Genomic DNA, 23,929 nt, shown 5'->3' on the forward strand with positions numbered 1-23,929 from the left:
TTAAGCGGCTTAGCGGATCAGCTGTTAAGCGGCTTAGCGGATCAGCTGTTAAGCGGCTTAGCGGATCAGCTGTTAAGCGGCTTAGCGGATCAGCTGTTAAGCGGCTTAGCGGATCAGCTGTTAAGCGGCTTAGCGGATCAGCTGTTAAGCGGCTTAGCGGCTTGGGAAAAAGGAGGGGGGGAGGAAAAAAAACCCGCAGGAACTCGCAAGACATTTTCGTCTTGCAAAGCAAGCCCATAGGAAATTCGTTTTGCGAAGCGCCTCCAAAACGGAAAACCCTTTCGTCTAGCGGGTTTTCCGTCTTGCGAGGCATTCGTCTTGCGGGGCACCACTGTACAGTTTTACCTCTGCAGTAAACAGAGCAGGCAGGCTTAAGCCAGGTGCTATAGCTCCCCTCTGCAATCGGAGAATAATAATAATATACGCTTTGTAAGAATTCCTGTGATTATGGATGCAGGACTCTTTTTTTTTTGAACACCCTAAAGCGCTACGTAAACGTTAAACATTATTCTTATTTCTCAATCATTTTACATTAATTATACAGGCTGAATATCTAGCTGTAGAAACAGGTCCCTGAACCTATATTATTAATTAGAAGTTAATAGCTATGTAAAATAAGCATGAATAATAAATACATCATAAGTGATCACGGTGATCAGTGCCCAGAAGCTGTTTAAATGTGTTGCAAATGTAGTCCTAAGAAAATAAGTTTCTCCCCCTTTTCTATCTGATCATCTGTCATGGAGTTTTGCTGTTCTTTTTGTCATTATATCCCACATTAATCTAGCATAGTGGCATCATTCTGGAAGCAGTTTTTCCTGTCCCCTTACCCTGATTCTCTCTCTCTCTCTTTTTCTTATCCCACCTGTTTCCTTCCATAAGAACTTAGGATGACATCTGTTAAATTGGACTGTATATTTATTTGGTCCAGCATTCTGCTCTCAGTGGTTGGTGTCAGGCCAAAGCATTTCGCTGCCTGAATTGGCTCCCTCTGGGTGCATCACCAGCTACATGCAGCATCATTCAGATACCAGTCCCTGCCTTCAACTGTTTCCTCCCACAACATTCATGGTGCTGCCTGAAGCAGATGGCTTCACCTGGATTCACCACAGGACCATCCCTGCCATCGGTAGCCCGGCAGGTCCTTCTAGAAATGGACGAACAAGACATGGAGGCAGTTTTTTGTTCCCCTCCAGCATCGAGTACTCTGGTATACTGCCTTTGAACATGGACGCTTTACTTAGCTTATCATGGCTTCCTTTTCCTTCATCATCTTCCTTCTCACCCCATTGGTGATCTTGAATAACGCATGCCAATGCCTTTGCACTCTGCTAATTGTCACTGCGACTGGTGTCAACTGTAGCAAACATCTCTATGGAAAGTTAACATATTGGGTTGCTTCCAGTGCTGCACAAGCAGTGTTCTCCGCAAGCAGTGAGACTTCCCACGCCTTCCCTCTCCCTGGACACCCTCCAGATCTACTCTTGAGGTTCCCCCAAACCGCGGGAAAAGATTCTGAGGGTGTGCAGGAGGCTGAATCCGGGAGAAGAGGAGAAGGAAGTTCCATTATGTAAGTGGAAGTCTTGTCACAAAGCAGCATATTGGGTTCAAGCAGCCATGCGTAAACTAGTTACTATTGTTCTCAGTGTGCAGTTTTGCATTCTTGGCAAATAGCTTCTGGCAGGGCTGTAACACAAGCGCACGCAGTTAAATCTAGCTGCAGTATGACAAATAGAAGAAGAAAAAGTTTGGATTTGATATCCCGCTTTATCACTACCCGAAGGAGTCTCAAAGCGGCTGACATTCTCCTTTCCCTTCCTCCCCCACAACAAACACTCTGTGAGGTGAGTGGGGCTGAGAGACTTCAGAGACGTGTGACTGGCCCAAGGTCACCCAGCAGCTGCATGTGGAGGAGTGGGGACACGAACCCAGTTCACCAGATTATGAGTCCACCACTCTTAACCACTACACCACACTGGGCAAGAAGTGGGCATTTCCCACTTCCTATAAGACCCCTCAAGGGTCTTACAGTCCAACCCCCTGCAATGCCAGAATCACAAAGGCAGGAGAAGGAGAAGCCCCCTCCCCCCACCCCCAGTGTGGCTGGTTTGAATGTCATGTACATACTACGTTGCCTTTGACTTGCGAAACTGAATATGGCCCACCAAGCCAGGTTTGGTGACCTACCCTGTGTGATGGCTCAACAAACCTCATGTTCTGTTGGTTGGCTGGGGCTGGAACAACAGAATGGTTGTGTAGCCCATGTCCATGGCTGGTGGCTGCATCTGACTTGGGGAGGTCCTATGTTGTGTTAGGCAGATTTATGGTCTTCAGTTTCCAAAGTGAAGATGGTTCAAGAATGGGTGTTGACGGCCACACATTCCCTATCCCCAGGGAAGAGGCTTATATGTGACTGCAGTAATGTACGCATTGGCTCTATCGGGTGTATAATCAAGAGTCTGAAGGTAGCATGAGCATAATCTGAAGGAAAAGCTATCCTTCATCCAGGGAGGTTTCTTGCCTTCCATGTTAGTGCATAGCACTTCTACTGTTGGCAGTACTTTGAACTTGCCCAATAATTTTTATGGTTTTTCATGTAAATACAAAAACAACATTTAACTAGGTACCTTCAGCTTTTCAGTATCAAAATATTTTTGCCCTAACTTAATTTCTTGCAGCTCTTAAGACGGCAGATCTACAGATATCAGATACTGGGAACAAAGAGTCGGAGCGGCTGTTGCCTTTATTACCTTACTTAGCCAGCAAGTTAACTTCTGGAAAGTTAACAACAACAATTTATTATTTATACCCCACCCATCTGGCTGGGTTTCCCCAGCCACTCTGGGCATCTTCCAACAAAATATTAAAATAACAGTGGATGCTCGGGTTGCGAACGTGATCCGTGTGGGATGCACATTCGCAACCCGCAGCGGTGCGTCTGCACATGCATGTGTTGCGATTTGGTGCTTCTGCTCATGTGCAACCACCGAAACCCGGAAGTAACCCGTTCCGGTATTTTCTGGTTTCGGCAGGTCCATAACCCGAAAAAACGCAACCTGAAGCTTCTGTAACCCGAGGTATGATTGTACAGTAGTCCAAACATTAAGAGCTTCCCGAAACGCTGGCACCATACCAGGCTGTGGAATATTAGGTGGTGGTGGTATCATCATAGCTCCTCCTGGATGTGGCACAGAGAATGGAATAGGTAGAATTTTGCTATGCTGAAATGCAGCCATTGTTGCCATTGTGGAGGACAGAATGTCACGTTAAGTTCTCCTTGGGCCCAGTCAAGGAGAGTTTCTTTTTATGTTATGAGACATGGGTGAGAGGCGACTTGACCACAAGCGGTTCCTAATGGTGACGATGATTTGCCTTTGTTGCAGACAAGCTCCGAAGGAGCATGCCAAACTTGGCTCGGATGCCCAGCACCCCAACCCTCAGTACCAATGTTGGCCCTGCCATCACTGTGAGGAACAGCCTAAGCTTTGATTCTAATCTGCATGGAGCTGGTAACGGGATATCCAGAATACAGTCCTGCAGTAAGTGTGAAATCTTTATATTTCATTGTGGGATGGGAAGCTGTCAGGGTACAGCGCTTTACAGTGGTACCTCAGGTTACAGACACTTCAGGTTACAGACTCCACTAACCCAGAAATAGTACCTTCAGGATAAGAAAAGAAATCGTGTGGCGGTGGCACGGCAGCAGCAGGAGGCCCCATTAGCTAATGTGGTACCTCAGGTTAAGAACAGTTTCAGATTAAGAACAGACCTCCAGAACAAATTAAGTACTTAACCCGAGGTACCACTGTATTTTAAATCACCAGTATTCTGGGATGAATCATGGGCAGTGGTCCTTTAATACCAGACATGTCTGGGTTTTCTTAGCATGTGTTTGTGTATAGCTTAGAAAAGCTGTAGCCATTTTAATGGGTTTTCCCGCCTTCCTAAAGGGTCAAAATTGTTTGTGTGCTTAAAAAAACCATTTTACACATTCAACAGGAACAAGTTACTAAGCTTTATAAAGGATTGGGGGTGGCGAGGTTCAAGTGTGGTTCTGTTTAACATACAAGCAATGTATACATAAGTCCAAACCAATTAGCCTGTTAAAATGTCCTGGAACTGAAAGAGAAAAAAAATCAATATAGAGAGAGGGTAAATGTGGTTTGGTGCTATTTTGCCCCTTTCTTGGTTTTTTAAAGGTACCTGAATGCTGTGTAGTTTGGGGTTTCACTTTTTTGTCACTCTTCCTCTGCCTTTTGGAAGGTGACTTTCAAACAGCTTCCCCTCAGCCAAACAACCAAACAAGGTAGTTCAAGGTCTTGAGGCTGCAGTATGACTTTTCCATCAACTTGGTCAATAAAACAGCAGCTGATGCCACCAGAGAGCAGAATTGCATAATGTCTTGGGTGCTTTAGCGCTGATTCCTAGTGACAATTTGTACCAAGCCAAATTTAGATTGTGCTGCTAAATCTGTACTGTCACTTTTTAGCTGTGAAACATGAAGCTGAGGGGATGTGGTTTTTTGAAGTAACAGATACTGAGTAGCAGTGTTCTACCTTGACAATATTTTTGAAGGGTGTCAGATATTTACATCAGTCTGGCTTAAAATTCTAGCTGAGTAAGAATTTGGCTTGCTGGAACAGGCTAGAATGAATTCAGAATTCTTTAGGGGACCAGTGTTAGGATTAAGATAGTTGCTTCCCCTGGGAATTGCAGCAAAGGCAGTGCCTTGCAGTACCTTAAAAGTCTAAAACAATATTTTGCGGCATAATTTTCCATGGACTTGAGTTCACTCCGCGAGATGCATGAAGTGAGTTGTAGTTCTGCAAGGTACACAAGGGATCTGAAGCACTTCCGCCAAACTACAGTTCCCAGGGTTTTCTAGGGGATAGGCACCCACGGCTCCTACTGAAGTGGAAAGAAATGGTTCTGAATTCATGTACTGTAGTACAATACAGTGGTACCTCGGGTTAAGTACTTAATTCGTTCCGGAGGTCCGTTCTTAACCTGAAACTGTTCTTAACCTGAGGTACCACTTTAGCTAATGGGGCCTCCCTCTGCTGCTGCGCCGCCGGAGCACGATTTCTGTTCTCATCCTGAAGCAAAGTTATTAACCCGAGGTAATATTTCTGGGTTCGCGGAGTCTGTAACCTGAAGCATATGTAACCCGAAGTACCACTGTACTTTTATTGGTGCACGTTGAAGTCTGCGTGGCATAAGTGTTATATAAAATAAAACGAAATGACAGAGACAACTTGGCATATAACAATATAACCTAGTAATTGGCTATCTGCAATCTCTCAGTCTATCCTGCTCCACTGGAGGTTTGTGAGGGCGAAATGCTGCTCTGAGCAAAACACAGCAAGGAAATATTAACATACGTGGAACAAAACCTTGTCTCTTTCTAGGTTACTGCAGCCTGAAGCCATCTTTTGGGCTGGCTTTATTGTCTTACGTACTTGACCTATAAATGCATTTGACGAGTCTAGGGTTGCCTTCAGGAGTGTGTGGATCTCTGTGGCACACAGACCGGTAACCCCTTGGGTTTTTTGTGGTGTTTATTTATTTATTCTGCACTCCCTTTCTCTAGTTCCTTCTCCAGGGCAACTTCAACACAGAGTTCACAGTGTGGGACACTTTCCAATATCGGTTCGGCAGCCTCTCAAAGCCACAGCCTATGTCAGTCCAACCGTTCAAGGGAGCAGCAGCAGCAGCGGTGGTGGTGGTGTTCCGTTGTCCGGCAACTTACAGCTACACTCCAGCACAGGCATCCCGATGCCAAACAAGACTGCAAACGCCAGCATTGCAGCTCGCAGTGGCCTCCCAAGACCTTCCCTGGCCATAGGGGGGAGCAGCATACCGAGGAGCAAAATTGCACAGCCAATCCGAAGGTAGGAGTTGACTTGCTAAAGGGAAAAATTGGAGTGTATTTATGCAGCAACTGGACAGCTAGCTGAGCGATCAGCGCTCTCCGAAGAGCTGTCAGGAGGAGGCTGGACATCTCTTGAGTGAGAATTTGCAGCCCTGGAATAGCTCGGATTCTCTGGGAGAGTCATGAGAGCTAAACTGGTATCAAATGGATATAGGCTGAACAGTGCAGATTTGAATATAAGGCCTTAGCTTAACAAGTCTGTTGTAGATCAATACTTTTTCTTGAAGTTATAACCAACTCTGTTACAGGGGATGGAGGGTGATTAAAGAAAAGCAAGTTGCAACTTACTTCTGAGTAAACATGCATAGGGTTGCCTTTAAAGGTAAAGGGACCCCTGACTGTTAGGTCCAGTCATGACCGACTCTGGGGTTGCAGCGCTTATCTCGCTTTATTGGCCAAGGGAGCCGGCGTACAGCTTCCGGGTCATGTGGCCAGCATGACTAAGCCGCTTCTGGCAAACCAGAGCAGAGCACGGAAATGCCATTTACCTTCCTGCCGGAGTGGTACCTATTTATCTACTTGCACTTTAACGTGCTTTCAAACTGCTAGGTTGGCAGGAGCAGGGACCAAGCAATGGGAGCTCACCCCGTCACGGGGATTCGAACCGCCGACCTTCCAATCGGCAAGTCCTAGGCTCTGTGGTTTAACCCACAGTGCCACCCGCGTCCCTTTTAGGGCTGCCTTTATGGACTACCTAAAAAGGATGCACTTGGCCACCACCTGAGCCCATAATAGAAGCCTCACATGACGACTTTTTCTAGGGCTGAGTATAGACTTTAGTTTAGAGGAGTCACTCCCCACAAATTTAGCTGTTGTTGGAAACCTCAGCAAAGGAGAATGCTCTTGTGCTCAGGTCCCACCTGTGTGTTTCCCCGCAGATATTTGGTTGGCCCATGTGAGAACAGGATGTTGTAGTCTTTAAATAAGCACCTGCCGCGGGCAAAAAAGGAGTGAGAAATTGCCTTTAATAATATGCAATAAGTCCCTTTCATGCAACACTTTCTATATATACTTCAGAAATAATTACGCTGTGCCATGTGTAATTTTTGAGGGAAATAGACTTTTTCTCTCTTTTTTTCGCTGCCTGACTGCAGCTGAACCAACTGGAGATAAGATTTTGAGAGTTGCCCAAACAAAGCTGCAGTTGACTTGTAGAGTCAGGCCTACTCTTGTTCTGCTCTTCTGCGGGGTTGATCAGCAGACTTTTCCAAGAACAATAAGAAAAGTGCTTTCCAACTCCCTCCTTTTAAGAATATTTTAAAGCAAAAGGATCGTATAAACTTAGCCTGCGACCCACTAAACAGAATGCTGCCTGCTAAAAGGTAAAGGGACCCCTGACCATTAGGTCCAGTCGTGACCGACTCTGGGGTTGCGGCGCTCATCTCGCTTTATTGGCCAAGGGAGCCGGCGTACAGCTTCCAGGTCATGTGGCCAGCGTGACTAAGCCGCTTCTGGCGAACCAGAGCAGCACACGGAAACACCGTTTACCTTCCCGCCGGAGTGGTACCTATTTATCTACTTGCACTTTCACGTGCTTTCGAACTGCTAGGTTGGCAGGAGCAGGGACCGAGCAACAGGAGCTCAGTGCTGCCTGCTAGCGAGCAGCAAATAGAGGAGATCACTCAACCCCTAGCAGAGCCCGTAGCATTGGAGAGGAGGCATAGTTCATCAGTAGGACATGTGCTTAGCATGCAGAAGGCCCCAGGACCAATTTCAGGCATCTCCAACTGAAAGTAGCATGTGATGGGAAAGACCCTGATGAGACAGACGATGCTTGGGTAGGTAGAAGGGGGCATCACCCTGTGTTCCTGTGGCTGATGAGCTCTGCCTGGTTTTGTAGGTCACATGTTGTGCTGACCAGCTATGTTTTGTTTTTTTCTAACGGAGCAGCTGGAACACTGTCAGTTACTGCAGTGCGATATTTCCTTGGGGAGAACCCTGATTAAGTTATCCCGTTTCGTTAAGCCAAGAGCCATTTAACAATTCGACATCCACTTTAATTGTGTTGATAGTTTGATAATGAAGTGTTACTAAATGTTAGATATCTGTAATTAAAGGTAGCAACCCAAGGGCTAAGTTCTGGCGCACCGCTGGGCAGCTTAAAAATGCCTTTGGCTTCAGTAGGATTTGAGCAACTTAACTGTGTGCATGGATTGCCGCTAAGGTGGTTCAGCACTGGGTCAGAGAGAACTTACCTGCATCGTTCTTGAAATAGTAGCATGTGGGAGATGCAGGGAAGTCTTCTATAATTGGCAGTAAAGTATATTAACCTGTACCTCTTACCTTGGACAGTCTATCCAAAAATACTTTCTGGAAATCTGCAGAATCATTGGCACACAGTTGCTGAATCTCTTTAACGAGATGTGCCAGGGATTGAACCAGCATGGGCTCTATCTTCTCCCAAAATTACTGGGGAAAGGGTGGGGGAGGGGGAAAGGTGGATTTGAAGCTCACTCATATTTTGAAAGGAACTCTGCATGTTTACAGCTGTTGAGAAAATCGTCTCTCTCTTAGCAGTACCTCACAAATTATGGCTGCGCACATGCCATACGTTTAAAGCACATGACTGCCCCTAAAGAATTGTAGGAGCTATAGTTTAAGGGTGCTGGGAAACTACATTTCCCAGCATTCTTTGAGAGAAGCCGTGTGCTTCAAATGCATGGTATGTACATGGAGCATGCTTTTAGCATGTACCATATGGTAAAATGGTTACGTGAGGAGGACTTAATACATAATCTGGAAGACGTGTACCTTCATCATGGAGCTTGTGATTCAGCCAACCTCCCAGCTCTGTTAATACTTTTTTTAAAAAATAATGAACTGTAGACCAAACTGAGTGTTTTTAGTGCCTCTGCGTTGCCATTTGTTAACCTTTTGAATCACTAATTTTGCACCGCATATTTCATCACTTGTGATGCATGGTTGACATGTATGGTCAGGATTTTCTGGGCCCACTGCACTGTATGTGGATGAAGCCCACTGACACAGCTTTGCATAAAATTTACATGTGTCTTGTTGTATTTGAAAAACCTAGTCCCATCTTTGAGGGACTATCAGAAGCCTCTTATCTGAGAGTGATGGTTCATTTTTAAAAATGAAAAGAAGGCTAAAGCATCTTTCCAAACTCTGTAGGGATGACAGACAGATACTGTGTGTTGCCTTCTCTTAAGCTATAATTTAATACCTCTGTTCCTCTGAAGTGGCCCCTGAAATCTACCACGAGCAGCCTAGGCATCTTTTCATGTTGGGGTGGGGGAGCGCTGAGAAGAAAGGAGTTTCAACAAGGTGTAGACTAGTGGTCCTTCCTCAGTTTGCAGTTGGCAGTTTAGTCCAGGGGTCAGCAACCTTTTTAAGCTGTGAAAAAGCCCACCATCCCTCAGACCATGTGGTGGGCCGGACTATATTTTGGAAAAAAATAATGAACCAATTCCTATGCCCCACAAATAACCTAGAGATGCATTTTAAATAAAAGGACAATTTCTACTCATGTAAAAACACGCTGATTCCCGGACCATCTGTGGGCTGGATTGAGAAGGTGATTGGGCCGGATCCAGTCCACAGGCCTTAGATTGCCTACCCCTGGTTTAGTCCATGGGGAAGTAGAAGAGAAATTTTGAATTCTGTTCTTTATTAGTGTTTCTTGAATCTGTCATTTTAGATATTAGGAGTTGTCACATCTCCTTCCTATCGTGATTCTTGATATCCTTCCCTACACAACATAGATAACTGGGGCTGCCTACACACTGCACCTTTAAAGTACGTTCTTTCCCTCGAAGAATTCTGGGCACTGTAGTTTACTGCTTTCAGAGTTACAATTGCCAGCAACCCTGCAGTGCCCAATGAATGGGGAAAATGTGCTTTGAAGCTATAGCCTCAGCTGCTTTCCTCACGGGAACAGTCACGCAGTCAAAAGGCTCTCTTGACCCCATCCTTTTCATTGCGAAAGGCAACAGATCAATAAACTAGTTTCTTCTCTGTAATGTGTGTTGTCACTCTTTTCTCCAATGCTTACCCTGAACTATGGTTTGTTTCTTGAAACAGTTTTCTCCAGCCGCCAAAACCTCTTTCTTCGCTTAGTACTCTACGGGACGGCAACTGGAGGGATGGCTGCTATTGACAATGGGTCGAGCCGAAATACAGATTCTCCTACCCAGCTGGCTGGGTAAATATAACTGTGAGAGGCTGGATGAATAACACAGGGCTGTTTCTTACTCTTCTGTCATTGTCGTTGGTCACTAAACATATTACACTTAGTTGTTTGCTCAGAAAAACAAACAAACAGCAGTGTTGTCAAATTAACCTTGCAGCATTATGGTTTAGGTTTCTAAAAACACATGCATAAAGTATCCCACTGGGGGGAGCCAAAATGTGACTTCTGGGTGCTTTGCCATAACAGTGTTCAGATCTCTTTGATTTGTGTACTACTTTTTGTTGCTTTAACGAGTTCCCTTGCAAATTGGCAAAATAGATCCATATCCTTACCTGCTTCTTCTTTTGTAGCCTTTCCAAGGGAGTGTATTTTTGCACACCCACACCCACATTTTGCTTGAATCATAGGGTATCAAAGCATTTTGTGTGTGTCATAAATCTACACCCCCCCCACTTTTTAATAGTAACGTACTGTTATGTTCAAGATGTATTTCTAACCATGCCAATCTCCCCAAATCCAGCTACAGCTATCCACGCACAGATGCAGACATCCATACACATATTTCTAACTGCATGGGGGAATATGGATGGTTTTCAGCTGCTTAAGAAGTCACATCCAGTTCCAGTCAGATTCTTGGTGATACTCAGTTCACCTGTTCTTGGGCCTGTGTGTATGTTAGAGAGATGGGGGCGAGGTGTCTGGATTTAGACCTTTCCCCTCTCTTGAGACTTGAAAAAGAGTATTTTTTCCCCCTTACATCACATGCCAGGTCTATTCTTGAGTACATATATTGTTGGATTGGGGCCATGATGGACAAGATGACAGCTGTGTTGTATGTTTATGTTGTGAGAGCACACACTAAAGTATTTGCTCAAAACTGCCATGACTTCCTGGTCAACACAAACCTGTCTCTCATTTCCTTGTTCCAATGTTAATTTATTATCACGGGGGTGTTGTATTTATAAAGAGGGCGTAAATTGCATTGCACTTGAAAGATGCGATGGTCTCTTAAATGGTTGGGTTTCGATACTTTGTAATAAAGAATAAAATTGCAATGTTTTATTAACATTTGTGTTTGGTGAAAACAAACAGGTTTTCATGGAAGTAAAACTTTTTGATAGACCTTTTGCAAGAAAAAAAGTTGCACTAATCAATGCTTTCTTACTATGGGGATATGATTTTAATACTTGATTACAACTTGTATTCTGCTGATCTGGAATGTTTCAGAAATAAAGAAATCTATTTCAGCAATCTCATGCCATTCTTGGATGTGCAATAGAAATAGTGAGTCTGTCTCTTATTTCCTTAGTAGAATGGAGAGTTCCTGTGGTAGAGTGAGCAAATTTTGACTGGAAAAAATTGACAGGGTAAGTTAGAGGCACTTGGTACTCCAGCTGCTCAACGTTCCATTTGTCCTCCAGAACCACATATATCTCTCAGGTGGCACAACTGATCCTTGCATCTGGCTGTTAACCAGAAGGTTGGTGGTTGAAGCCCACCCAGCGATGGCCGGGGGCAGGATTCTGGACTATATACCAAGAGCAAACTCAGTCCCCAGGTGCTGATGTAGCCAAAATAGCCCCAGCCATATCAGTATCCGTCAGGGAGCCCCACAATTTGCAGATCTACACAAAATCTTTGGGGGGCAGAATAAAACCTAAGCGGAGAGCGTTGGACTTTTGTGCCAACACAAAGCGTACGCGGTGGCGTAAAAATAAAAGGCTGTCCGCAATATCTTTGCTTTAGATTTATTTCAAAAACATAATGCAAACGCTGCAAGCTATCACTCCTCCTCACCAGCAGCATACAAAAATATTAATCAACTTAAATACAGTTTTCAAATAATCAATTATCTTATCACATCCCTTCCTCCATCTGGTGCAGAAAATAATTAGTCAAATAGGCAAGAGACCACAGGTAAGTACCGTATTTTTCGCTCTATAAAATGCACCAGACCATAAGACACACCTAGTTTTTGGAGGAGGAGGAAATATATTCTGAATCTCAGAAGCCAGAACAACAAGAGGGATCACTGTGCAGCGAAAGCAGCAATCCCTCTTGCTGTTCTGGCTTCTGGGATAGCTGCGCAGCCTGCACTCACTCCATAAGACGCACACACATTTTCCCTTACTTTTTAGGAGGGAAAAGGTGAGTCTTATAGAGCAAATAATACAGTAGGTCAAACTGTAAACATACACCTGTGAGCTTCAATTAATCAACCCTGCTCCTGCTTAGCATCTTTAAGATAAAGAAAAACCAACGGAGAGAAGGGTGGCCAAAATTACTGAGCTCTAAAGCATTCTTGGTGGCCAAAGAATTAGGAACATACATTGTGGGGTGGAGAATAATGGAATGTTCTGACAGTCAACATGGCTAGCTGGAACACTGAAACGTGGGGTTGCGTGTCCCACTCCTAGCTCCTTTATTACGTACCTCAGACATATTTTCCTGTGCCACACACCCTTTGCTCCCCCTCACAGCTCTGCCTGAATAGCAGCTGGTGTTCTGAGGCCAGGTATATTTGGAAAAGGGTAGGTGGGAAACTTTACCTTGCAGGGCTGTCCTCCAGGGTCGCAGAAGTAGACTGAAAAGGGTCACTTGTTGGAGCCTCCATTAGCGCACCATGTATCGATGCCACAGGTCTCTGGTATGACACTCAGCATGTTGTTCTGACTAAGGTGTTCTGGCTTTTTGCCTTGCAGCATACAAATACCTAAATAAGCAAAAGTGAAAAAACATGGAGCACAACACTTCTCAGTTTACCATCCCGGCCTGAGTTGTTTTGTTCAATTGGTGCGTGTTTCTATGGTTGGAAAGGAACATTTTAAAAAGGAGGTTGCTGCCAGTTTCTTGTTTCTGTTCATAGTGGGAGATTGTGGGTTACAGAGCCCTAACCTGGGTCTGGGATCCCCTAAGGGCAGATCAATGATGTGGAGAAATGGTTGCTGGCACTTTGTGCCTTCCTCAGTTCAATTGGCCCTGTTAAAACCAGGGAGTAAAACAGTAACTAATTAAATGTCCATGTTCTTTTTGGGTCCTGTAGAAACTCCACTTTACAATAGCCATACACACTGTGTGAGGGTCACTTTACAGAAACTCATCTTCCCTTTCCACCCACCCCAAGACAATCTTGTGTGCTACATCAGATATGAAAGTCATATTAGTATGGTTTTGGTCACTTTCCCCTTCAAAGTGAGCAGAGGCCTGACCATTTCACATTTATTTTGCAGAATTATAAATTGGTTCACAACTAAAAGTTATTGGAGCATTGTACAGTGAAAGATTAAATATAAAATGGTTTTGTTTTTATAATTATGCAGTTAATTCCATGGACTGGCTGGGTCACACAAAAATTGTCTTCAGTAGCTGCTTGCCTGAATTCAAGTGCTAACTCCAGAAGGCTGGAGTTGCAACACTAAAAGCCCAGTTTATGCTGTATGCTACGCACACCTCGGAGGTATGCAACCGCGCCTCATCAGAGGACCACAACTACAGAAGTATAAGGTGGTAGGAATTGTCTAATCTCTTAACAGCAAGGTGGCCTTCTGTCCAACTCATTCAACCCTCCTTCTTCAGTTCAGGAGCAATATGGATCTCTGAATCAGAGCATTCACATGCAAATTGAATTAGAAATGCACTTCAGTCAAACCTACATCTCCCTCAAGCAGCACTTTCTGCCACAGATGCAAGAAGACATTAACCCTTGCCCAGATTGTCCAGAGCTTTGGGCTGGGTTGTCATCAATATGCTTTATCTGTTGATGGACAGCCGCCCTGACTCGGCCCCAAACACACTGACCAGATGCCTGGAAGCTGTGGCTAGATGGCTGTGTGGGAGCCGGTGGAAATTAAATCCTTTGAAGGCAGAGGTCCTCTGGCTGGGTTGGGATGACATGGGGTGGGGGGGCCAACTCCCATCTCTTGCAGGGGCTCAATTAGTGCCAGCGCCTTCTGTCAAGAGTTTGGGTGTAACCTTCGATGCCTCCCTTTCCATGGAGGCGCAGGTTGCAGCCACAGCAAAGGTGGTATTTTTCCATCTCTGCCGTATTAAGCATTTCTCACCCTGATCTGGCCACAGTGATCCATGCGATGGTCACCTCCGGGCTTGATTATTGTAACTCGCTCTACTCAGGGCTGCCCTTGAAGCTGACCCAGAAACTCCAGCGGGTGCAGATGCTGTGGCGAGGCTCCTTACGGGGTCCTTGCCGCAAGATCACATTCATCCAGTGATTTACCAGCTGCACTGGCTCCCGGTGGAGTACAGGGTCAGGTTTAAGGTGCTGGTTTTGACCTTTAAAGCCCTATGCGGCCTAGGACCCTGGTACCTACGGGACCGCCTCTCCTGATATGCCCCGCGGAAGACCTTAGGTTCCATAAATAACAACACTTTGGAGGTCCCAAGCCTCAAGGAGGTTAGATTGGTCTCAACTAGGGCCAGGGCCTTTTCAGTACTGGCCCCGACTTGGTGGAACGCTCTGTCACAAGAGACTAGGGCCCTGCGGGACTTGACATCTTTCCGCAGGGCCTGCAAGACAGAACTGTTCTGCCTGGCCTTTGGTTTGGACTCAGTCTGACCCTTATGTTTCCCTCCCCTTAAGGTTTTGATCTATGGGCTATTTTTAAAATGAGGCTGCATTTTAAATTGCATTTTAACCTGATTTTTTAATTGGTTTTTTTTCTATTATGCTTTTACTGTAATTTTATTGGTGTTAGCCACCCTGAGCCCGGCTCTGGCCGGGGAGGGCAGGATATAAATTATTTATTTATTTATTTATTATTATTATTATTATTATTATTATTATTATTATTATTATTATTTAAAATCCATAGAAGTAAAGCATGTACTTGTGCAAATCTCAGTTGCTGCATTTTATTTTCCGTACATTGCGATACAAATTCATGACACCTGTGGCTTTTAAATTATACCAGGGCTTAGGCCCGGAATCCGTTTTACATGCCAGACCATGGGATGGTGAAGAAAAGTGCCTTTGAGCATGTGCAGTGTGCTTTTTCCTCGTGACAGTAGTTCGAGTCCATGCACATGGATTAAAAGGGTGGAATGCCAGAGCCATTGGCATACTATTTCATCAGGCTTGCACCTCAGCACATCTTGGATTCCTTCCCAGTTAGGTTGCAACCCTGCACACCAAGAAGGCAGGCCAGGGCAGACAGCATCACTCCCCTGAACCCAGGGCTGCGTACTCAGTAGTGGGCTAGGTCAAACACCTAGAGTAAAAGCAATCATATGTGATATAAGTGGGGCATCAGGGGTTTTTTTTAAGGATGGCTTCCCCACCCTGCCCCATTGCACACACACAAAAAGCTGCTATCTCAGTTCAGGGAATAAGGGGTCCTTGAAAAAATCTAAAGTTCTCAGCTGATAAAGCCTAGGTGCTCTGTGAGCCTCACCAAAAAAAATCTTCATAATGACACATAATCTACATTATGTAGATTATGTATGTCCAGTTCAGACAGCAGGTTCAAAAGCATCTGCCATAAACATTACCGAACATGTCCAGCCTTCTCCCAAAGCTACTCATTGCAAGGCACAGTTTGTAATAAGAGAAGGGATTTATTGATATATTTTTTGAAAACAGTCCATTTGTGACCCTTCAGCAAAGGATTTGTGCAAGGGAGAAGATCCAGCTTGTGTAGCATCTCCACCCAAGTGACTAAGCATGAAGGTAAAAGGAAGGTAAGCAGACAGGTGAGCTAAATGTCAGTGTGAGCAGAAAATGAATGGTGTTTAATCATTTGAGTTATTCATCATCAGCTGGAGGTGAAACAAGGGTATAGCAAGTGTGGATCTGCAGGAGCTAAATCTTAGACGGGCAATCCTTTAGAAATCTGCAGTTCAGCTCCAGAGAAGATCCTGTAAAACTTGCAGCTCTCCTCTAGCAGAGAAGCCCTGAGTGGCTGCAGTAAACTTCAGCCAGGGACCTAAACTAAACCTAACTTTGGAAAGGGGAGGCAAATAAGTATATAGTTCCACATTAGCTAAGCCCACAGTGCAGATCTAGCTGATGGGAGAGTCTACAGACAAAAAGTGTAAGCTTAGCTTTTAGTTTAAGCTCAGCGGAGTCTAGGGATGCATGAATCTCCTAATTCTGGTTTCTTTCAATTTCTTTTCCCCATTCTTAAGTCAACATCAATTTGTGATTCCTTTTCACCATTTTAATTTATTAAGGGTTTTCTTGTTTTACAGCGGTACCTATACTTTAATGCCTCGTATTTTTCCCCCCCATGTAACATTTTTACAAATCTGTTTCATTTGTTGAGGCATTGGGGGAGAAGGGGGAAAAAAGGGGGGTGGAGGATTCTTTTCGAATTCAAACTACTAACAGAATCTGAAACTGAATTTAAGCTTTTTCCTGTCACTGTGAATGGTAATTATTTTGCTGTCCACATGAGGGCACTACGCACTCTGAATTTTCCTTGGTCATCCTCTGGGCTCTTTCGTAATCTTGCCAATATCATCTGCTGACACAGCAGGTTGTTTCCTGCCTTGTGTTCAGATACAGAGATTCACAATTTCATCTTGCGGGGAAAGCTACTATGAGTAATGCTTCCTATTTGCTCGTTATTGGCTTCTATCAGAAGTGGTGGCATAAGTAATGTGAAGTTTCGGGCATTCATTAGAAAGTTATCTGCCAATTTTTTGGCTTGAAGTAAACCATCCTAGTTTTAAAATATTGTTGTTTGATGCTGTTTAGCATGGAGTGTGTATTCTATATGTGGGGACTGGTTTGTAAAGGTAAAGGGTAAAGGGACCCCTGACCATTAGGTCCAGTCGTGGCTGACTCTGGGGTTGCGGCGTTCATCTCGCTTTATTGGCCGAGGGAGCCAGCATACAGCTTCCGGATCATGTGGCCAGCAGGACTAAGCCGCTTCTGGCGAACCAAAGCAGCACACAGAAACGCCGTTTACCTTCCCGCTGGAGCGGTACCTATTTATCTACTTGCACTTTGAGGTGCTTTTGAACTGCTAGGTTGGCAGGAGCAAGGACCGAGCAATGGGAGCTCACCTCGTCGCGGGGATTTGAACCACTGACCTTATAACCATACATACATATTAATAATGTAATAATTGCAGTGTATGCCAGTACGTATAGTGCAGCAGAGTGTTGATCTCTAGGAGTGGAGAGACCTGGGTTCAAATCCCCATACAGACCATAAAGCTCACTGGCTGATCTTGAGCCAATCACCTCCCAGGGTGGTTGTGGGAATAAAAAGGGAAGGGAAAATAGAAACTCGGTCAAATATCAAACGTTTGCCATAGATACAAGATTCCAGTAAGATTCAGCACAATAAAATAACTCGGAGGAAAAAAAAATACATTAAACTGACCTCCCTCAATGGGATAAAAATGGCCTGTTATCTGTGAATGAGCAAATGGCGTACAGCGGAACAACCTCAGGGCCTATAAAGAGGGCAGTGGCAGCCGATGCTTTGCCTGACAATTCTCCTGTTAGTGCGAACTGCAGCTTGGCCACCCAGCCCTCCATTCCCAGAGAGCCGGGGGCACGCGGGGTGACCCCAGAGCCTGTTGGAAACACGTCCGGGAAGGCCGCCAACTTCCCAAGACACCGGGGCGTCTCTCCGGTGGTCCTCCCTGGCTGTAAATCTCTCTCAGTCCAGAGAGACCAGTAATAAGCAACCCCTCCCTCCTGAGAGGAGCAGCTCTGGCATGTCATAGCAGAAGAGAGAGTCAATCGTAGTTCTAAAACTACTTTATTTACAGTCTATATATGCAGAGAATCCATCTGTGCTCTTTAAGCATCAGTCCAGAACAGCAACATAATCAGAAGTGAAACTAACTTCCAACAGTGCTGAGACTTCCTGTCTCACGCTCTCTCAGACACTCACATGATATACACAAAACATAGTGATACGGCTGGAGCAGCACGGATGGATAAAAATCCTAACAGAGCCCACCTTGTCTGGGAATCCCTCCAAACTGGCCCTAGCCCTGCACAAAAAGCATCTCTTTGGAGTCACTTTGTGATAAGAGATCCTGTAAATGGTCAGGGGCGTAGGAAGGGGGGTGCGGCCCGCCCCAGGTGTCACCCTTGAGGGGGAGACAAAATGGCACACCGCGGGGGGCGGCACTTACCGTGGGGCCTCGCCTACAGCCCACCCAAGCCATGCATCTCTCCTGGGAGTGACGCAGTTGCTCAGGGCCCTGCGCTGCCTGAAATGGCAGCGTGGGGCTTGTGTCCGCCAGGCGGGCTCTGTGGGCAGCTCGCCGCGGCACCCCTGCACATGGATTACCATAGTGCCCTCATGTGATGCCCCACCCCCTGCGCGGATCATCCCACCCCGTGGCTCCAGGTCCAACAGAAGCACAGTGAGACTCATTTTGGAACAGATGTTGAGTCATTCGCAACAGTGGGATCCTATTGTGGAGGGATCCTTCACAGTTGCTTGTGAGTTGGGAGGGGAGGAGATGGGAAGGGGGAGCAGATAGTGGCCGCAACCCTATTACACACCAACCTGAAAGTAAATCGCATTGAATTTGCCATGGGTCTGACTTCTAAGTGGACATGCATACGAGTGAGCCATCAGTGAAGGGATGTAAATTCCAATTGTAATTTGCTTGTTCCTGCTTTCCTACTAGAAAGCTTCCCAGCCTTTTCTCGCTCATTTTTTCTGCTGCTGAGTAGGATGCTTTTTAAGACACTAGATGGCCCCCTTTGGACGTTTTCACATGCAGCTCCTTCCAGATTCTAGTGGGGAGAGGGCAATGATTTTGCAAGCAACCAAAATATCCATCTGTACATGTGTTGATAAAGCAGACAAAAATATCACACCACCAGTACCAAAATCTAACGTATCCAGAGCAAAGCAATTTCGTTCCATTCCTATTTTTTGCTGAAATTACGTATCACAAGCTCTCAAGAAAATCTAACAGAGAAATGAATTTCTGAAAGAAAATAAAGCAACATTTGCCACTTGAACTACTATTCTAGAGATACAGGATTAGTGTGCAGTAACTAACTGGATGCAATGCACACAGTATTCCTATGAAATTTACGGTGCAATCTTTTGCATATCTCTCCTGCACACATTTCTCCCAATATGCTCAATGGTACTTGTGTTCAGGCAAACATGCACAGGACTACAACCTTAGCTGCTTATTATTGACATGCATATAGGGCACAATCCAGTCAAAATTAAATAGCGTTAAGCATATATACAGTTCACTAAGGTCGAAGGGATTTTAAAATGCTTAATTCTCATTGAATTGAGCCCATTTAATGTGTGTGTGTCTCTTTCTCTCTGTGTGTATAATAGGCACACACAGTGTATAATAGGCACAGTAGCAAGAACAAAACCAACAACAGCAAGTCACCTTCAAAGCTGTAATAAGGCTGGAATTTCTCGTTGTCACTTTCCAAAAGCAAATGATCTTTTGGTCACAAAACCCATTAATCATTTCTGTTACTTTATTCCCTGCCATGACTGCTGGTCTGGATAGGGCAATTGTGCAATGGGCTCTCAAGTGCACTGTCACCACACTTGTCTTATATTCCCGCCAACCTTGAGCAAAAGTGAAACCTGGGAGCTCTGGGAAAGGACGTATGAGAGGAAGCAGAGAGCGCATCCCGTTTACTTGTCCGTCATCAAGAAAATAAAGAGGACATTTTCGTTCAAGGTCACATGCACACCATACATTGTGTCATGGGAAAAAACTTCCACTTCCCATGAGAAACACAGTAGGAGAGTTATTTGGCAAAGGGCAACAGCTGTTGAGGAAGACACCAAGGTGAATTCCAACAGTGCATAGATTACACAGGGTTATACAGTGGTACCTCGGGTTACATACGCTTCAGGTTACAGACACCGCTAACCCAGAAATAGTGGGAGTGCCCATTACCTAAGTGGTGCTTCAGGTTAAGAACAGTTTCAGGTTAAGAACGGACCTCTGGAACAAATTAAGTACTTAACCCGAAGTACCACTGTACAGAGGCATTTCTTCACCTTAGTTTGACGCATGCGTAGAAGTTGAGTCACGTACACAATGAGAACTGAAAAACAGGATGCTTGTCTTACCAAGGTCAGATGCCCATTTCATCACATCTGTGCCCAAGCCTGGGTCTTATCTCTCACCGCTTAACCTAACAGGTATGGGGAAAATTGTGCCAGGCTGTGACCAATTCCTCCACATCTTATAGAACTCTTACACCACTTTAACAATGATGGTTTCCCCCAAAGAATCCTGGGAACCGTAGTTTGTGAAGGGTGCTGAAAGTTCTTAGGAGAGCCCTCACAGAACTGCAATTCCCAACACCCTGAACAAAACCCACATAAAACTTTTGATAGCAGAAGCGTCTGGGTTTTTTTAATAGCAGATATTATACTGGCCTAGAAAACGGACCCATAGGAGAGATGGAAGAAATGTTATATGGTAGATTCATTTATCTTTCTACCAAAGCACAGTGCACAATCTACTACTGTTTTCTGCAAACAGCTGTTTAGCAAGGGAAAGCATAAAGTTCTAATTTGCAGCCTGGAATTGTTTAATTGATATAAAGAGGCTTTAGAGGACAGGCCTGAAAACTCAAAACCAACTTAACAAATTAAAGCGGCAAACGGCAACGATATGAATTGTACTGAAGACATGTGGGAATAATTCAGTACCAGAAGCATGACTGAAAGAGATTTAGGACAAGAAGCTGACCGTGACATCACATGACACTCTCAGTGATGAAATGGCACAAAATGTGGGTGCTGCTTTTGGATATTTGAACAGGAACATTATCTTGGGTGCAGAAAGCTCCCTTGTATGAGTGTCCTTCAGCTTGTGCTATAGGGGTACCTTCAGTTTCCCACTCCGCCACCAGATTGCATGCCATTCCAGAGATTCCCCAACTCTCTCATGCAACTTTTTATGGTGTTCAAGGAAAGGAGGAGGTTGGGCTCTCCCTAGCCTTGCACAGACAGAGTTCCACCCATGTTTTTCTGGATCCAAGCCATTATTTATAAGATCTGAGAAGCTATAGCATCACTGCATACACAACTGGTAATCTCATGCTTGGAATATGGCCAGGACCACCCTACCATTAGGCAGAGTGAGGCAACCACCTCAGGCAACTGCATCTTCTTGCTACTGCTCCAATGCCCCCAGCCAGTCTTTTCTGCTGCCGCACGGCCTCTCCTGAGCCCTCTAATCTGCACACAGTTGCAGGTGTGGTGCAGGATGCTACCATATCACCAGTGTTGAAGTAAGATTCAACTGCCCATGCAGCTGGCTTCTGGAAGTGGACTATGGAGGGGTTCACCATTATGTCTTCCACCTCAGGCAGTTTTGGGAAGCCCCCCAAGTATGGATGCTGATAGGTTGCCTGGTGTGGATTTAGAAAGGTTAATAAAGAATCTCAGAGAATTCATAGATGGAAAGAAGTGACTACGCTTAGCCGGGAAATGAAGACTAACCACAAATACCAAACAATTAGAAAATGTTGGGAGGAAGCACATTTCTGCCTTAGATGCATTGCCATATGATGAGCAATGGCTTAGTTTGGGTGAAATTGCAACCTACTGGCTTCAATGGCTACATTCCCATTGATCTGAACACTGTTGGATTGCATTCCTCAAGAGCAATTTGGTAACACAAGAAGCACCAAGAAAAGTTATCAATTTTCGCCATTAAAGTTTTCATGTAATGGTTGACAGGTAACTTCCAGCATATATAAAACCTAATAAAACATTAAAAAAAAATATTCCCCATACAGGGAAGACTTTCAGATGTCTTCGAAAGGTTGTATAGGTATTTATCTCCTTGGCCGAGGGGTTGCATAACTCTATACCCTCCAACATTTCTCCTAAGGAAAAGTGGGACATTCCAGAATCAAATCAAAATCTGTGACAGCTTCTGTAAATCTGGTACTGTCCCTGGAAAATAGGGACACTTGGAGGGTCTGTTGTAGATTGCTTCTTTGATTCCCCCCCCCCTTTTTCAGCTTGACTGATGATAGTGTGAATATCCATACAAGGAGTGACTGTGCGTGTGTGTGTGTGTGTGTGTGTGTGTGTGTGTCTGTACAACCTGGCATGCCTCTGTGTCAAGAAAAAAGTGTGGCGGATCCTTATCGAAGAGATGTTGCTTGCAGATGGCTCAGCCTTGACAGCACAGTCCAAGGAAACTCTACAGAGACACATCAACCATTCTTCCCAAGTCTGCAGGGAGTTCAGCCTTACCGTCAGCCTGATGAAGACCAACCTATTAGGTCAGGACATTGCCAGCACTCTATTTATCAGCATATGCTTTGCCCAAAAGGCATAGGGGAATGCAATGCTAATGTCCAATACCAAGATGACGGTCTATCAGGCTTGTGTGTTGAGCATGCTGCTTTATGGAAGCGAATCGTGGGCAACCTACAACCATCAGGAGTGATGCCTCAACGCCTTCCACATGTGCTGCATCAGGAGGATTTGGGGGATCACATGGCAGGACAGGATTCGAAATAGAGATGTCCTCACTGTCAGGAGTGTGTGCAGGAGCCAGGCCCTGTGACCAGTAGGGCTTCGCAGGACTGGGGCCTTCCGAAGTTTGTTCTGGAGAGGCAAGGCGCAGCCGCAGTGGCGTAGCGTGGGTTGTCAGCACCCGGGGCAAGGCAAGTAATTTGCGCCCCCTAACCCCTAACCTGCCGCCGCTGCCAGCTTCTTGCTGCTGCCTGGTCTGGTCTGGTGTGGTTCTCTCCCGCGCTCAGCGCTGCGCTGGGCGGCCGCTGCACTGTCCCTCCCCCAGATAGTCCCTCGCTCTCTCTCCGCCCCGCACGCCTGGCACCCACCCCCTCCACAGTGGGCGGCGACCCGGCGGCTCGGATCGGATTCGCACAGCCAGCACTGCAGTGAGAGAGAGTGAGTGAGCCAGGTAGGGGCAGAGAGCTGCGAGTGCGAGCGCCCCCCCTGCACCCCCACGCTACGCCACTGCGCAGCCGCACAGGTGAGGCCGCTTGGTAACTCACTGCACCTGGTGGCAAGAGCCGGAAGGAATATAAGGTCAGCAATTCCTTTTGGCTCTTTGCCACAGCAACATGTTTCCTGCCTTGCTGCATTTGGCTTCTTGACTCCTGATCCTCTGACCTCGGCTTCTTGACTCCTTGCTTCTTGACCCTTGGACCTTTGACTTTGTGACTCCTTGCTTCCTGACCCTCGGACCCCTGGCTTCTGGACTCTCGTTCCTGCTCCCACCCCGCCATCTTGCCCCTGGTCCCGACGTCCTCAGCCGGGACTTTGATCGCCTGTAGACTAGACCGTGACACACTCTCAAGACCATATTACCAGCATGTTCACACTTCTGTCTCAGCGACGTCTACGCTCGCTTTGTCACTTCCGCAGAATGGAAGATGGCAGGATCTCCAAGGACGTGCTCTGTAAGGAGCTGGCTTCCAGCACCAGGCCAATTGGCAGACCATATCTGTGTTACAAAGATGTCTGCAAACATGCTATGAAGGCTGGCAACATCGGCCCTGCCATGTCAGAATTCCTTGCAGACAACTGCAGTGCTTGTAAGGCAGGCAGGGAAGTTGTGCATCCATGGCAGTGACCAGAATAGAAATGGCTACTGAGAGGACTGCAGATAAAGAAAACGCCATGGTGCATCTGCAGCAGCACACTCCAACACCATCATCTGCCCCAGCTGCAACAAAACATGTCTCTCCAGAATTTCGAAAAGACCCCAGAATTGTTGAACCTCTTAGGAAACCACCAAAATTGTTGAGCTTTTTTGGGGAACCTTTTGAGGTTTTTCTATCGCATTGCCATACATCTGGGTTTTCCCTGACATTTTGCCAATTCACCAAAATCCACCCCGACGCCATTTTTACACCCAAAAACCAGGACA

The 23,929-nt window shown here is 45.6% G+C and overlaps 1 protein-coding gene across 3 annotated transcripts in view; it reads left to right on the forward strand.

The window, feature by feature from the left end:
* The window catches only part of SLAIN1 (SLAIN motif family member 1), a 34,199-nt gene extending 24,056 nt beyond the window's left edge, over window positions 1-10,143 (forward strand). For all 3 annotated transcript variants that reach the window (XM_081907320.1, XM_081907321.1, XM_081907322.1), the window contains 3 exons: window positions 3,384-3,539; window positions 5,591-5,891; window positions 9,974-10,143. In XM_081907320.1, the coding sequence (XP_081763446.1) occupies window positions 3,384-3,539; window positions 5,591-5,891; window positions 9,974-10,049 (533 nt within the window). In that variant the 3' untranslated portion in view covers window positions 10,050-10,143. The remainder of the gene's footprint in view (window positions 1-3,383; window positions 3,540-5,590; window positions 5,892-9,973) is intronic.
* The last annotated feature ends 13,786 nt before the right edge of the window (window positions 10,144-23,929 follow it).

The sequence above is a fragment of the Podarcis melisellensis genome (genome assembly GCF_964234715.1).
Source record: "Podarcis melisellensis genome assembly, chromosome: 4".
Classification (NCBI taxonomy): domain Eukaryota; kingdom Metazoa; phylum Chordata; class Lepidosauria; order Squamata; family Lacertidae; genus Podarcis; species Podarcis melisellensis.